The following is a 17,828-nucleotide window of genomic DNA, read 5'->3' on the forward strand; positions in this document are numbered from 1 at the left end:
ATAAAAGTCACTTAGGTTTTTGAAACAGAAAACCGGCCATACTAGTGTTGTTCTATATTAGATTCTTGTCCTTTATGAGAGTAGGGCACAAAGAAAAACACAGTGCGTCTTGGACGCAAGCAGGATACAGTTTTCCATTTCCTTTTAAATGCTTTTATACTATTGATGGTCAGTAGAAGAGGCTTGTCTCCCATATTTGGCTCCTTTTAGATCTATGTATAGGACATTTTTAACCCCTTCACGTCAGCCATCTGTATATATACGTTCCTATTGCACATGCCCCGTGCAGTAGGAATGTACATATACGTTCCTGCTTTGACGGGGGTTTGTGATGAGAACGGGATCGGTGCAGGGACAGCGATCCCGCTCTCATCTGAGTGAGGCACCGGAGATAATGAGAATCAGCTGCGATCCCGCAGCTGACCCCCATTAACCCCTTAGTGACCGCCGAAACGGCGGTCACTAATGGGCCGGTGCCGCCGCTATATTTCATCTCCCCCCACCGTGAATCCACGGTGGGGGGAGATGAAATAGCTAAAATCAGACCCCAGACCAGCCCCCCTAGTGCCCCGGTATCTAACCCCCCCTCCCCGCGGCGGCCATCAGATCCAAGATGGCCGCCGCGATCACTGTGAACAGACTAATGTCTGTTTACAGTGATCTCTTTGTAAAAATGAATGAAAACCCCATGCTCTCCGCCACCGGAGGTAGCGGAGAGCATGGGGCAGTCATCGGGGACCCCCCCCTGTGGGGTCCCGGTACAAGCGATCAGCGGTATATACTATATACCGCTGATCGCTTGTGCCATGTGCCGCCGGAACATTTTATCCCCTGTCACCAAGAATGATTGGTGACAGGGGATAAAAAGTGATATCCCCCCACCCCCCCAGTCGCCCCCCACCCCCCCAGTCACCCCCGTCCCCGAGTCACCCTCCCCTACCCCATATACTCACCTGATCCTGGAGCTCCTTCCTCCTCGGTGTCCTGGCTGGTTATGAAGTGCGCAGGCGCTCCACAACCAGCCAGCTCTGAAAATTTAAAGTGACAGAGACCAATTTGGTCTCTGTCACTAAACTATGATTACTGTGATATAAAATATCACAGTAATCATAGTAATACAGTGAAAAAGAATGTGAAAAGTACAAAAAGTGACAAACATACAAAAAAATAAAACACACACTTTCTATTATAGTAATAATTGCAGTTTACTCCCAAATTACCCCTAACCCCCCCCAGATTACCCGTAACTACCGCAGCTAGCCCGTAACCACCCCAGGTTGTCCGTAATCACGTCAGATTGCACGTAACCCCCCAGATTACCCGCCTCTACCGCACGTTGACCGCAACTACCGCACGTTGCCCGTAACCACCGCACGTTGCCAGTGACCCCCTCCAGATTGTACGTAATCACCCCAGATTGCCTGTAACCACCCCAAATTACATGTACCCACCCCAGATTACCTATAAGCATCTCAGTCTATCCGTAACAATTCTAGATTGTCTGTAACCCCTCCAGGTTGCCCGTAACCACCGCAGGTTGCGCATAACCACCGCAGGTTGCGCATAACCACCCCAGGTTTCCCGTAATCATGCCAGATTACATGTAACCCCCCCAGATTGCACCCAACCACCGCAGGTCGCGTCTGACCACCGCACGTCGCCTCTGACCACCGCACGTCGCCTCTGACCACCGCACGTCGCCTCTGACCACCGCACGTCGCCTTTGACCACCGCACGTCGCCACTGACCACCGCACGTCGCCACTGACCACCGCACGTCGCCACTGACCACCGCACGTCGCCTCTGACCACCGCACCTTGCCTCTGACCACCGCACCTTGCCTCTGACCACCGCACCTTGCCTCTAACCACCCCAAATTGCCAGTGACCCCCTCCAGATTGCCCGCAACCACGCCAGATTACAGGTACCCACCTCAGATTACCTATTAGCACTTCAGTTTATCCGTAACCACAGCAGGTTGCCTGTACCCACCCCAGATTGTCTGTAACCACCCCAGACTGTCTGTAACCACCCCACGTTGCCCGTAACCACAGCAGGTTGCCTGTAACCACCCTAGATTGTCTGTAACCACAGCAGGTTGTCCGTAACCACAGCAGGTTGTCCGTATTCACCCCAGGTTGTCCGTATTCACCCCAGGTTGCCTGTAACCACCCCAGGTTGCCTGTAACCACCCCAGGTTGCCGTAACCACAGCAGGTTGCCCGTGACCTCCCCATGTTGACGGTATCCACTCCAGATTACCCGTAACCACCCCAGATTACCCGTAACCACCCCAGATTACCCGTAACCACCTCAGACTGCCCGTAACCACCCCAGACTGCCCGTAACCACCTCCAAATTACCCGGAACCACCCCACATTACCTGTAATCCAATTTTTTTTTTATTTTATTTTAGTAACTGCGCTATTCTAATAACTATTACTAGCTACTGTTTTGCTCCAGCAAATTGGCACTCCTTCCCTTCTGAGCCCTGCTGTGTGCCCATACAGTGGTTTATGCCCACATATGGGGTACCGTTGTACTCGGGAGAACCTGCATTACAGATTTTGTGGTTTGTTTTCTCTCATGTTCCTTGTGAAATTTGGAAATTTCAAACTAAACCAACATATTATTGGAAAAATTCAAGTTTTTCATTTTTACTGGCCAATTTTGAATACTTTCCTCTAATACCTGTGGGGCCGAAATGCTCATCCTACCCCAAGATGAATTCTTTGAGGGGTGTACTTTCCAAAATGGGGTGACTTTTGGGGGGGGGGTCTATTCTGTAGACATTACAGGGGCGCTGCAAATGCACCTGGCGCTCAGAAACTTCTTCAGAAAAATCTGCACGGAAAATGCTAATTGGCGCTCCTTCCCTTCTGAGCCCGGCTGTGTGCCCATACAGTTGTTTATACCCACATATGGGGTACCGTTCTACTCAGGAGAACCTGCGTTACAGATTTTGGGGTGAATTTTCTCTCCTGTTCCTTGTGAAATTGAGAAATTTCAAACTAAAGGAATAAATTATTGGAAAAATTCGAGTTTTTTATGTTTACTGTCTACTTTTGAATACTTTCCTCTTATACCGGTGGGGTCAAAATGCTCACCACACCCCAAAATGAATTCTTTGAGGGGTGCACTTTCCAAAATGGGGTGACTTATGGCGAGATTTTACTCCGCTGGCACTACAGGGGCTCTGCAAACGCACCTGGCACTCAGAAACTTCTGCAGCAAAATCTGCATTGAAAAAGCTAATTGGCACTCCTTCCGTTCTGAGCCCTGCTGTGTGCCCATACAGTGGTTTATGCCCACATATGAGGTACCTTTTTACTCAGGAGAACCTGTGTTACAGATTTTGGGGTGAATTTTCTCTCCTGTTCCTCGTGAAATGGAGAAAATTTTAACTAAAGGAACATATTATTGGAAAAATTTGAGTTTTTCATTTTTACTGTCTAATTTTGAATACTTTCCTCTAACACCTGTGGGGTCAAAATGCTCATCCTACCCCAAGATGAATTCTTTGAGGGGTGTACTTTCCAAAATGGGGTGACTTATGGGGTTTTTTCTCTCTGCTGACACTACAGGGGCACTGCAAATGCACCTGGCGCTCGGAAACTTCTTCAGCAAAATCTGCAATGGAAAAGCTAGATGGCGCTCCCTTCCTTCTGAGCCCCGCTGTGTGCCCATACAGTGGTTTACGCCCACATATGGGGTACCGTAGTACTCAAGAGAACCTGCGTTACAAATTTGGGGGTGCGTTTTCTCTCATGTTTCTTTTGAAAATAAGAAACTTTAATCTAAACGTATATATTATTGGAAAATTGTAATTTTTCATTTTTTTACGGCCTAATGGTGAATACTTTCCTCCAGCCCCTGTAGGGTTAAAATGCTCATTATACCCCTAGATTAATTCTTTAAGGTGTCTAGTTTCCAAAATGGGGTCACTTATGGGGGTTTCCAGTATACAAGCCTCCTAAATCAACTTAAGAAAAGAACTGGTCCCTAAAAAAATCAGTTTTGGAAACTTTTACGAAAATGTGGTAATTTGCTGATAAATTTCTAAGCCCCGTAACACCCTAAAAAAGTAAAATATGTTTATGAAATGAAGCCAGAATAAAGAGGACATATCGGTAATGTGACTTAGTAACTAATTTATGTGATACGACTTTCTTTTTTAGAAGCAGAGAATTTCAAAGTTCATAAAATGCAAATTTTTTAAATTTTTCATGATATTTTGATGTTTTTAACAAAAAACACACAAAGTAGTGACCAAATTTTGCCACTAATATAAAGTGCCATATGTGACGAAAAAACAATCTCAGAATCGCTAGCATACGTTAAAGCATCACTGAGCTATAAGAGCATAAAGTGAGACAGGTCAGATTTTGAAAAATGAGCCTGGTCTTTTAGGTGCAAATAGGCTTGGTCTTGAAGGGGTTAATAAAGAAACTTAATTTTTGATGTGCAACCTGCGGTATGCATATGCTTTCTTTCTTTTTCATGGACAGATATGTTGGGACTATAAGATTTTTGTGGTGAACATTTTTAAAGATGGTTATGTTTTTTCTAATTTTCCATTTTACTATCTCTACTATAAAATATTCCTGAAAACTTTTCATTTTGGCCACTAGTCATAAAACTAAGCTGAGATAGGCTCCTGGAAAGTGACCTGCACATTATTACAGCAAAAGGTGACACCATTAGATAGCAAAGATAATAGCATTTCTGTCTCCGCCTACCTGTAGAATAACCTTTACACAGTTAACAGAAATTACTAGGCGTGCTCACAAGTGTGTCACATAAAAGGGCCGCATCTGCCATGAGGACGCCACCACTGTCTTCTGTATCGTTAAAGTGACTCTGTACCCACAATCTGTCCCCCCCAAACCACTTGAACCTTCAGATAGCTGCTTTTAATCCAAGATCTGTCCTGGGGTCCGTTCAGCAGGTGATGCAGATATTGTCCTAAAAACAACTTTTAATCCTACAGCGTTGTGTCTAATGGCCCGGGGCTTACATTTGTATATGCATTAGGCTGGCACCACCTCTCCGTTCTTCTTCCCCACTCTGCTCATTATTAGGAATGATATAGGAACATTTACTGCTGTTTCAGCTTTGCACAGGTGTCTTAACGATTCAGCCCATGTGCCGGTCTGCCACAGGTGGGGAATAGGAAGCAATCTGCCTGGAGTATTTCTAATGATGAGGAGGGTGGGGAGAAAGGACAGAGAGGTTGTGGCAGCCTAATGCATATACAAATGTAAGCCCCGGCCGTTAGACACAGTGCTGTTGGATTAAAAGTTGTTTTTATGACAATAACTGCATCCCCTGCCGAACGGACCCCAGGACAGATCTTGGATTAAAAGCAGCTATCTGAAGGTACAAGTGGTTTGGGGGGTCAGATTGTGGGTACGAAGTCACTTTAAGGCGTAAGGGTGCAGGCACAGCTGATAGGTGGCACAGGGCAGTGAGCGATCAACTCTTTGTACTGTGTCTTTTACTTCTAGACTGCAGGTTGCATTAGGTCCGTGTTACATGGCTTGATCACTAATGTAAACGGGAGCTGATCTACTTGATTGGTGTTTATTTAATAAGCCTATAACATGGCTTGAAATTCCTGCAGCAAGAGCCAGCACGGACATTGTTTGCGATGTTCTTGAAGCACTCGCTGTATATAACAAATAATAAAGTATATACGTTAACTCTTAACGCTCCCAGTGTTTTTCTCCCCTGCAGCCACTGCTTGAACTTCACAGCCGACCTCTGAAGCCAATCACTGGCCGAGACGGGGCAGCACCACGGCCAGCGATTGGCTGAGCGGCAAAGATTAGTGTAAAAGCTTCAGCAGAGAACGGGCAGAAGCATAAAGTACACTGGGAGCACAGAGAGGTTTCTATTAAGTTTTTTTCTTTACGCAGATATGAGCCATCGGCGGATGATTTTTAGACAGGGCCAAAAGACGCGATTAGATGATCGTTGTCATCGGCTGATAGTTGTCTTTATTACACAGAGCAATAGTCTGCTGAAATGGCCTAATTTGGCAGATTATCGCTCCATGTAATAGGGCCCTTAGGTCTGTGGTCTAGAAGTGATCTGGAGCAGAAAGTGATGGGCGCCTACAGGCAACTCGTTGAGATCAGTATGCAGCCTGAACCAAGCAGCATCTAGGAGGGAAAAACTGCTTGGGAGCAACTAGAAAGGTGTGTAGCTGTTTTTTTTGTTTGTTTTTTTACTTTGCTGAAAGAAATTATCTACGAGATAAAGGGCACAGGAGAAGGGATTATTCGGCTTGAGAGGCACAGGAGGGTAGATTATTGCTATGCTAGAAGCTGCCCATATAAAATTGCACTGAAAATAAATGTAAAAAAAATTGCAAGCAGCAAGATTATAAAAAAACAAACAAAAAACATGTTCTAGTATCTGGCTATAATCAATACAAAATCTAGGTGATACATTGCCTTTAAGAGAAAACCACTTATCAATCAGCTATACCAGTAAATGACAGTGAACCTTCAGTTCAAGGACACTTTAACTCTTCAGAGCTTCAGAACATATCAGGCTCTGTTATTTGAGTGAAGGGTCAAATCATGGATACTGATATCCTAATAAGGTTTGCATTGGTGATTCAGTGACCAGGGCTACTTACAGGATGTTTTTCGGAACACTGTGTTGGTCATGAACTTAAAGAATCGTTCAGCATAAAAACTTGGCCGGTGTACAGATACTGTGTCCTAAAAAAGTAAACAAAAAGTATATAAAATCAAATATCCACATACAATATACACCATAAATGTTTATACTATCAATAACCAGTGGCCTAGCTGAAGATACTCCCAGAATATTTTATTGTCTTCTGACCCACATTGAGAACATAACAGAAAAGACAGTCAAGTTGACAGACCTCATTGTTACCAGGTTGGCTTTTTAACCCCTAGCTGCACCAGGACGTTACTGTACGTCCTGGCGTCTGTGGGGGCGTTCAGAGGGGGCCACGCAATGACCCCCCTGAACCGCCGCGATCCCGGGTGCTATATGCCGAGACCGTGGCTATTAGCGGACATGGTACGATCGCTGTGCCTGCTAATTAAGTATTTAGATGCAGCTGTCAAAGTTTGCAGAGGAGCGATCCCCTCATCTGTTACTGGCCAGGGTCTGCGCCGTAATGGTGCTGATCCCGGCTCAGCATTCTATTGCTTTCGGCTGAAGCAGCAATAAAACACTGATCTCATGGATTTATGCAGTATATCTATACTGCATAGATCTCAATGAGAGATTAGTGTAGTGTTACTAGAAGTCCCCCAGGGGGATCTTTAGTATGTGTGTAAAAAAAAAAAAAGAAGAAAAATGTTTTTTTCATTATTAAAAAAAATCCCCTCCCCTAATAAAAGTCAGAATCAACCCCCTTTTCCCATTTTAGAAATAAATAAATAAATAAATATGTTTGGTATCGCCGCATGCGTAATCGCCTGAACTATTAAAAAGTCGAACAAAGCAAACAAGCGATTTTAAGCAACATATACTTTTTTAAAAGGTTTTAATTTTTTAAAAGCCATCAAATAAAATAAAAGTTATACAAGTTACATATCGTTGTAATTGTACTGACGCGAGGAACAATACCCCCCCCCCCAATACACGGCTTTATAGCGCGTGTATAGGAAAAAACGAAAGCGCAAAAATGAAAACTGGCTAAGGGTTAATTCAAAATAGACAAAATTACAGGTAACCGCTAAAGAATATTTTAGACATCTGCATTGTCTTCCTAGACAAATCTGCATTGTTTCATGAAGGGCTCATTGTTTCACGAGGGATAATTATTTCACAAGGGATAATTGGTCTAACAAGCCAATAATGCCCTATGTAAGTCAACAAGCAGAGGATGGAGAAGCACATTCTCAGTAGTAGGCTGATTGATTCATTCTAAGGGCCCTATTACACCAAAAGATGTCTGACATTATTATTTTTTTTAGGCAAAGTCAGGAACGGACTATAAATAGAGAACAGGTCGTAAAGATAAGACTGAGATTTCTCCCCTTTTCAAATCCATTCCTGGCTTTGGATGAAAAAAAATCTGTAAGATAATCTGTCAGACATCTTTTAGTGTAATAAGGCCTTAACATGTTAAAGGGGAAGTCCAGGTAGAGGTGAAAAAATAAACCTGCTGCAGAAGCATGTAGCATTGCTTACCTGTCTAACTATGTTTTGAAAGTACCAAAATATATTTTCTTTGCTCTGTATTTTTGGCTGTACTTCCTGGTTGAGCAGTTTACACAGTACTACAGATTCCAGAATACATTGCTTTCCCTCAGCTGTTCATCACAGTCCTCCACTATGCCCATTTTCCGCTTAAAGCTAATGCAAAACACATATAGGCTGTGTTCACACATTGCAGTTTCGTTGTGTGATATTAATTGCAGTACTTTATCATTTCATGTTGGTCCCACCCACACATCACGCTGTTACTACCTGTAATGTTGATATTGGAAAAAATTAAAGAACTTTTTGAATTTTATTTTAGTTTTTTTTCTTCTTCTCATCTCTATGCATATATTATGATCAAGTATCTTTTTATCTTTAAAAGTTGAGCCCCACAATAAGGACTTTATCAGATATTATCGTGGGATATACTGTTAATGCCTGTTTTTTGTCCAGGTGGGATTGGCAATGCCAGCTCTGATTCTCAGTGCCATTTAGCATCATTTAATTGTGTAACTGCATCCGTTTTGTTAAGATGCTACAGTACTGCATTGAAACTCCAACATGTGTGAACATAGCCCTAATTTCACTGCAGATTTTTGTACAATCAGTGAAGTTGCAGCAGCTGCTTCTGTCACTCATTGCCTGCTCAGGTGTAGGACAGAGAGGCTGGTCACAGATGGTGAATCAGTCAGAGAGTGGGAGACAAGTTCCAGCCAAGCCTCCTGTGACATTACACCCTGCCCCTGTCTGCATCATCAGCCTGTGCTCAGCAAACAAACTCAATGTGAGACAGAGGCATGTAATCTCTGTCTCCTGAGGGGGGAGAGCAGTGGGAACAGGAGACAATGTGGATTGGCACAGAGGCCGGTTTTCTTCATTTCCTGGATGTTAATCAACTACCAGTGTGGCAGAACCGCACAGATAAGGTAATACATTGTGTCAACTAATCTATAACTTAAAAATAACTTTTAATGGGGAAAAAATCCCCTATCCGGAGTTCCCCTTTAAAAAAAATTCTTGAGGATATGGAAGGACAAATAATACGATAATCCTGCATGATAAATCAAGCCATGTAAAGGCTTATTATTAATGTGTGTTAATCTAGGACAGCTGACGCATAAATATGACATTGTGGCCATTATTATTATATGAAAGTCACAGCAGGTGACATTTCACTACATGGGGGTGCAAAATAGAGGGCATTATCACTAAGCGAGGTACACAGTGGGTGCATTATTACTATAGAGGCACAGCAGGGAATATTTTACTATGCGTGGGTGCACAGCAGTTGGCATTATCACTATGGAGCACAGCAGGGGACATTTTAATATAAAGGGGTGTACAGCAGTGGGCATTATTACTATATGGAAGGCACAGCAGGTGACATTTAACTACATGGGGGTGCAAAGTTGAGGGCGTCATCACTAAGTGGGGTGCACAGCAGGGGACGTTATTATTATGGAGACAGAGCCCTGGGTATTACTTGGAGAGGGAATTATTACAATGTGGAGGGCACAGCAGGGGGCATTATTACTATATAAAAGGAACAGTAGGGAGCATTAATACTCTAAGGTGGGCAAAGCAGATGCACACATACCTACTCCTTTTACTGTGCATGAGACCAAAAGAGAAGAATTACTACTGGTTGGAATCATTTTGTTTAGGGAGGGGGGTGGTAAGGGAAGGAAGTTGCTAGAAAAGCACGAAGTCTAAGATGTTTGGCAGGTTCTGATAAATTGTAGCTGGACGAGAACACAATGCTGGTCTGGGCTGGATGGAGGGAAAAAATGGGAAAGTAAAGACCTCAAATCAAAGAACATGTCACCTGTGAATTGTTGAATGATGTTTTTTTGTATAACATTATTTGGGGTGTCCTAAAGTTAAAAAAAAATTCCAAGGGGTGCCCTGTGTTGAAAAGGGTTGGGAAACACTGATCTAAGAGAACATTCTCAACTAGATTTGCATTTCCAGGGAAATACATAGTGCTTGAAAAGAGCGCCCCTTTAATAGTGACTTCCCTTTAAGAGAAACTTTAACCCTTGATACCCTCCCTTTAAGAGCAACTTTGGTAAAGTCCCTTTAACCCCTTAAGGACCGGGCCTGAAATGGCCTTAAGGACCGGAGTAAATTTTATGAATATGACCAGTGTCACTTTATTCATTAATAACTTCGGGATGCTTTTACCTATCCGGCTGATTCTGAGATTGTTTTCTCGTGACATATTGTACTTCCCATTTCTAGTAAATTGGAGTCGATACTTATAACAAATCTTAATGAAAAAAAACAAAATAGCGTGAAAAATTTTTAAAAAATGCATTTTTCCAACTTTAAAACTTTTTTGCGTATACAGAAAGTGGTTATATCACATAAATTATATTTTAAATAGCATTAGCAACATGTCTACTTTATGCTTGCGGCATTTATTAAACTATCTTTCATTTTTTTTAAACAATAGAAAGCGTAAAACATTAGCAGCAAATTTCCAAATTTTCAGTAAAATTTCAAAATCAGATATTTTTAGGGACCTGTTCAGGTTTAAAGTGTATTTGAGGGGCCTGTATGTTAGAAAGCCCCACAAAGCACCCCATTTCAGAAACTGCACCCCCCACACTCTGCAAAAGCATATCCAGAAAGTGTTTTAACCCTTTAGGGGAGTCACAGAAATAAAAGCTAAGTGTGTAAGAAATGTGAAAATTTTAATTTTCTGTGCAGAGATTTTATTGTAATCCAATATTTTTCCTAATTATGAACCTATTACCAGAGAAATGCACCCCAATAATTATTGCCCTGTTTCTGCAGTTTATAGAAATACCCCATATGTGGCCGTATTGCGCTATTTGACGCAACCACAAGCCTCAGATATAAAGGAGCGCCTAGTGAATTTCAATGGCTCCGTTATATTAAGTCATTTCTGACTGTACCACTTCAGGTTTGCAGAGGCTCTGGGGTGCCAAAACCTAAAAAACACCCCTAAAGGGACACCATTTAGAAAACTACACCCCTCAAGGAATGTAACAAGGGGTATGGTGAGCATCTGGACCCCACAGGTGCTTCACAGATTTTCCGAACAATGTGGCGTGAAAAAAGACAAAAGTATTTTTTACACTAAAACGTTGTTCTAGCCTTCAATTTTTCATTTTCACAAAGGGATAAAAGGAAAAAAAAGACACAAAATGTGTAGCGCAGTTTCTCCCGAGTACAGAAATACCCCACATGTGGACATAAAGCGCCAAGCGGGCGCAGGACGAGCCTCCAAAGGGAAGGAGCGTTTGGAAGCTGGATTTCACTGGAATGGATTTCAAGGGCCATGTCGCATTTACAGAGCCCTCGTGCTGCCAAAACACTGGAAACCCCCCACAAGTGACCCCATTCTGGAAACTACACCCCTCAAGGAATCTAACAAGGGGTGCAGTGAGCATATGGACCCCACTGGTGATGGGCACAAATGTGGAACAATGTGACGTGAAAATGAAAAATTTCATTTTTTCACTTTCACGGCACAAATGTGCCCGTCATCAAGGGGTCCATATCCTCACTGCACCCCTTGTTAGATTCCCTGAGGGGTGCAGTTTCCATAATGGGGTCACTTGTGGGGGGTTTCCACTGTCTTGGCAGCACGAGGGCTCTGTAAATGCGACATGGCGTTCATAATCCATTCTAGCCAAATCCAACCTCCAAAATCCAAATGGCGCTCCTTCCCTTCGGAGGCTTGCCCTGCGCCCACATGGCGCTTTATGTCCACATGTGGGGTATTTACGGACTCGGGGGAAATTGCTCTACACATTTTGTGTTTTTTTTCTCTTTTAACCCCTTGTGAAAATGATAAATTCAAGGCTAAACCAACATTATAGTGTAAAAAATTTAATATTTCATTTTGACGCCACATTGTTCCACATTTGTGCCCGTCACCAGTGGGGTCCATATGCTCACTACACCCCTTGTTACATTCCTTGAGGGGTGTAGTTTCCATAATGGGGTCACTTGTGGGGGGTTTCAACTGTCTTGGCAACACAGGGGCCTTTTAAATGCAACATGGCCCCTCGAAATCCAATCCAGCCAAATCCAGCCTCAAAAAACCAAATGGCGCTCCTTCCCTTTGGAGGCTTACCCTGCGCCCGCATGGCGCTTTATGTCCACATGTGGGGTATTTCCGTACTCAGGAGAAATTGCGCTACACATTTAGTGTTTTTTTTATACCTTTTAGCCCCTTGTGAAAATGAAAAAATCATGACAAGATTAATGATTTAGAGTAAAAATTTTTAAAAAATTACACTAAATGTTGGTCTAGCCTTGATTTTTTTCCATTTCCACAAGGGGTTAAAAAAGAAAATAAACGCAAAACGTGTAGGGTAATTTCCCCTGAGTACGAAAATACCCCACATGTGGACATAATGTGCCTTATGGGCACAGGGCAAGCCACCAAAGGGACAGAGCGCCATTTAGAGGCTGGAATGGAGGATGGAGGCCATGTCGCAATTACAAAGCTCCTGTGCTGCCAGGACAGTAGAAACCCCCGACAAGTGACCCCATTCTGGAAATTACACCCCATAAGGAATCTAACAAGGGGTGCAGTGAGCATATGGACCCCACTGGTGACAGGCACATGTGTAGAACATGTGCCGTGAAAATAAAAAATACCATTTTTTTCATTTTCACGTCCCAAATATGGCCGTCACCAGGGGGCCATATCCCCGCTGCCCCCCTTGTTAGATTCCTTATGGGGTGTAGTTTCCAGAATGGGGTCACTTGTGGGGGTTTCTACTGTTCTGGCCGCACAGAGGCTTTGTAATTGCATCATGGCATCCTCTAATGGGAATGGCGGCCATACCTACTTGTAGCTGGGAAAAAGGGACAATTCTAATTTATTTGGGGGTATTAGGGCAATTATTAGTTTATAAGGTTGAAAATGACAGGTGTCCATCAAATTCAACCTGTGTTGATCCAGAGGAAGGCAAAAAACCCTCGTGAGGCAGACGACAGTAGCCTCATCACAGGGGAAAAATTCCTTCCCGACTCCATAATGGCGATCAGAATAATCCCCGGACCAACGTGACCCCTGAAATAGGAATAAGGGACAGAATTTAGATAATGTAGAACCCCAATGACGTGTGGTGCGCCTTGGAGCGATCCAGTATGCAGAGGCCGGGGTGATCAGGACAGGTGGCACACTGGAAAATGGTGTCCTTCCTGATCCCCCTGTTACGCCACACTCTGCACTTTTTCTGGGGTCTCCTGTTTTCCAGTGTGCGGGACGTCACCTGGAAAATGTTGCCCTGGTGCGATACGGGGTCCCTCACATCCAGAAGCGCTGGGTCCGCTCCATGGCTGCTAAATATTAGGGCGCTATTACTGCTTCTGATATTTTCGGATCGTGCCGCAAGCTACAGTAGCTCAGGCAGCGAGAGACTGGAAGAGGGGGTGCTGGTATAAAAGTTATCCCCGTACAGGTGGTGACCTTTATCCAGCAGTGGGAAGATCAGTTCCCGGACGATCTTCCCACTTGTTCCGAGGATGGGGGGGGGGAGGGGGCATCTGGGGGCTGCATTCGGGTGTCCCTTCCTTCATACACTCTAAGGGTACGTGCACACTGCGGAATGGCGAAGGATAACCCTTCGTGCATTCCGCAGTTGGCACCCACCGGCGGACTGATGCGGGCGCGCGTCTCCGTCCGTGTCATAGACTCCATTCTATGCACGGGCGGATTCCGCTCTCCGTCCAACGTATTCATTCTTTGGATGGACGACGGAATCCGCCCGTGCATAGAATGGAGTCTATGACACGGGTAGAGACATGCGCCCGCATCAGTCCGCCGGCGAGTGCCAGCTGCGGAATGCACTAAGGGTTATCCTTCGCCATTCCGCAGTGTGCACGTACCCTGGATCTGTAAGAGTACCCTGAGGTACGCTCACAGAGTTTGTAGAATTTTACGCCATACCGTCATCTCTTATTGGGACGGTACTAGCAGAAAAGACGTGTCTGGGGGGGCAGCGTACGCTACGCTACCCCCCAGACATGTCACAGGATGATGAGGATGATGAGGATGAATGGAGGAAAGAAGGATCCCCCCATTCATCCTCACTGGCTGTTTCGGTGTCGGAGGCAATAACGTATCCCTCTGACGCCGAAAACACCCTGGGGGCCATCTTTATACGGGGACTAGTATATGGGGTATGTAGTGGTGTAGTGTCAAACTTTATTCAATGTAGTGTGGTGTAATGTAGTGTTTTTTACGTGTTTTTTTACAGTAAGTAAAAAAAAAAATTACGCCAACAAAGGAGTTGCTGATAAATGCCGCACTATGTGCGGCACTTATCAGCAGACCGTGGCAGTAGGATATAGAAAAAAAACACCCTACGCCAAAAAGGAGGAGTTGCTGATTAGCAGCGCACTTTCGTGCGATGCTGATAAACACTCAGCGGCGATAGGGTGCGGAGAATAGAAAAAAAAAAATTGGGAAAAAAAAACAAAAAAAAAAAACAAAAAAACTTTTATTACATACTGAACATCCCTGTAGCTGCTGATAAGTGTATTACACATATCAGCCGCTAGAGGGCAGCAGAGCGGAAAATCCCGAAAACCCGACGCTGGAGCCGAAAATAGCCGAACGTGACGTCACGGAAGAAGAAGAAGACCCGAACGAGACCACGAGGACGCCGCGAACCCGGAAGACGCCGATCAGGACCCCGGGACAGGTGAGTAATGTACGAATACCTGCTCTGGACCCCTCAGCTACCTAGCTGACGGGTCCAGAGCAGGTATTTATAACTTTTGGGGACTTTGATCGCCGTGAACGGCCGGCCGATAGCGGCCGGCCGTTCACGGCGATCGGGCCGGTGGCACCTGGCCACCATTACTTTTTACAGTAATGGCGGTCGGTGCCGTCCTCGGACAGCACCAACCGCCATTTTTTCACGATGACCCGGAAATGTTCCGATCGCCGCTATTGGCTGATCTGAACTGATAAGCCAATAGCGGCGATCGTCGGCATGGGGGGGGGTTAACAACCCCTCATACCGACAGGGAGAGATGGCCTGCAGTGTATTTCTGCAGGCCATCTCTCCCGATCGCATGCGGCCGGTCCGCGGCGCCCTCTTAAAGGACCCGCGTACCGGTACGTCATGGGTCCTTAATTGACAGTGATCCATGACGTGCCGGTACGTCATGGGTCCTTAAGAGGTTAAAGACCAGCTTAACTACTGACCCTTGAAGAGAGGCTTGGGTACCGTCCCTTTATGAGCGACTTGGGTTCCGTCTCTAAGAGCGGCTTGGGTACTGTCCCTTTATGAGCGACTTGGGTACCGTTCCTTTAAGAGCAACTTATTTAATGCCCTTTAAGAGCGATTTGGGTACCGTCCCTTTAAGATCGACTTGGGTACCATCCATTTAAGAGCTACTTGGGTACCGTCCCTTAAGAGCGATTTGGGTACCGTCCCTTTAAGAGCTGCTTGGGTACCGTCCCTTTAAGAGCGACTTGGGTACAGTCCCCGAGCTCTGCTATTTTACTTACTGAACTCTGCTACTTATAATAGTAAAGATCATTGCTCGGTTACCATGACAATCTTACTCATGTCAGGGAGACAAAATCGTTAAGGACCTTCCATATATTACATCTTCTATTGGCCAATAGTGGACATGTGACTTTGGATATTGTGATACCTTACCTGACAAGACCTTAGAGTTCCTATTGGCTGCTATATTTCAGCTATTTGCATATGTGCTGTGATTGGCTGTCAGCGGTTAGTTTGGCCATCATTTCCAATGGGCCATTATTTTCTATGGGAAATTGGGCTTCTTTAAACATAAATTTCTTAAAAACGAAGAATCTGATCGAAACCGAAAATAGATAGCACACCTCACACCGCCGAGGGCTTCGAAACGCAGAATACGGATTACAATATAATACTAGATTTGCATTTCCAGGGAAATACATAGTGCTTGAAAAGAGCGCCCCTTTACCAGTGACTTCCAGAGCGCCCCTGTACCAGTGACTTCCAGAGCGCCCCTTTAACAGTGACTTCCAGAGCGCCCCTTTACCAGTGACTTTCTTTTAAGAGAAACTTTAATTCTGGGTGCCGTTCCTTTAAGAGCAACTTGGGTCCCATCACTTTAAGAGCAACTTGGCTCCCATCCCTTTAAGAGCGACATGGGTCCCTTTAGGAGCGACCTGGGTCACTTTAAGAGCGACCTGGGTCCCTTCGCTCTTAAAGGGACCCAGCTCGCACTTAAAAGGGACCCATTTTGCTCTTAAAGGGACCCAGGTCGCTCTTAAAGGGACCCAGGTCGCTCTTAAAGGGACCCAGGTCGCTCTTAACCCCTTAAGGACCGGGCCTGAAATGGTCTTAAAGAGTCACTGTAGTATTTTTTTTTTTTTTTTTGCAGAAATCAATAGTCCAGGCGATTTTAAGAAACTTTGTAATTGGGTTTATTAGCCAAATATGCCATTATCTGCATGTAAAAAGCCTTTTCCCAGGTCCCCCCCTCCTTCCTCTTTTCCATCCACTGCAAAAAATCTGAAAATTGTGACTTGTTGCATGAGTCGTACCCTGTCTGCTCTACGGAAATGGGAGGGGGAAGGAGGAAGGGGGGAGGAGGAAGGAGGGAGTTAGCCGGCAGCAGAAAGCAGATAACAGAGGATTACAGGCACGGAGCTGGGTGACAGCTGTAATCTGAGCTCAAAAAACAAGCAAGCTAGTGGATTCCACCAAGGTGGTCCACTTGCATCCACCGGCGCTACTCACTATAAATGTATATATCAGAATGCTGTCCAAAAGGAGTACAAGTGTCACATATGAAATCCGCTCCTGGGCTAAAAACAACACTGGCTAACTCTGCAGCCTTGCCAATCCGTCTAATGCAGGCACTACAAGTCTCAGCTCGCCCTCTCCAGCATAAGATACCATGGAACTGATCCTACTTGGGTAATTGGAGCAAACAATAAGAGAGCAGGTCCAGCACAAACGGTCCGCGGCAAGAGAAAACAGGATACAAATCCAGTGTAAACAGTCCGGGATATTGGATGCAGTGGCACAGGTAATAATCCTTCAGAACTTGAGTCCAGGAACAGGCAGTATAGTGGATGGAGTGTGGGCACGCTCCGGCTGGCAACGTGCACCACAAAAACTTCCGCCCGTAGATCTTAGTGATGTCACAAAGCCAAAGTAAGGAGGCCGTAGTAGACCAAAAAACCTCCAACTAGTTTCAGAAAATGGTTCGTTTTCCTTCATCAGGGAGGGGCTTCATTGGTGTGCATTTTCTGAAACTAGTTGGAGGTTTTTTGGTCTACTACGGCCTCCTTACTTTGGCTTTGTGACGTCACTAAGATCTACAGGCGGAAGTTTTTGTGGTGCACGTTGCCAGCCGGAGCGTGCCCACACTCCATCCACTATACTGCCTGTTCCTGGACTCAAGTTCTGAAGGATTATTACCTGTGCCACTGCATCCAATATCCCAGACTATTTACACTGGATTTGTATCCTGTTTTCTCTTGCCGCAGACCGTTTGTGCTGGACCTGCTCTCTTATTGTTTGCTCCAATTACCCAGGTAGGATCAGTTCCATGGTATCTTTTGCTGGAGGGCGAGCTGAGACTTGTAGTGCCTGTATTAGACGGATTGGCAAGGCTGCAGAGTTAGCC

The 17,828-nt window shown here is 44.9% G+C and overlaps 1 protein-coding gene across 8 annotated transcripts in view; it reads right to left on the reverse strand.

The window, feature by feature from the left end:
- PIP5K1C (phosphatidylinositol-4-phosphate 5-kinase type 1 gamma) overlaps positions 1 to 17,828 on the reverse strand; it is a 593,211-nt gene that overhangs the window by 293,260 nt on the left and 282,123 nt on the right. For all 8 annotated transcript variants that reach the window (XM_069962589.1, XM_069962584.1, XM_069962587.1 and 5 more), the window contains one exon: positions 6,646 to 6,730. In XM_069962589.1, the coding sequence (XP_069818690.1) occupies positions 6,646 to 6,730 (85 nt within the window). The remainder of the gene's footprint in view (positions 1 to 6,645; positions 6,731 to 17,828) is intronic.

This window comes from Dendropsophus ebraccatus, chromosome 3 (genome assembly GCF_027789765.1).
Source record: "Dendropsophus ebraccatus isolate aDenEbr1 chromosome 3, aDenEbr1.pat, whole genome shotgun sequence".
Classification (NCBI taxonomy): Eukaryota; Metazoa; Chordata; class Amphibia; order Anura; family Hylidae; genus Dendropsophus; species Dendropsophus ebraccatus.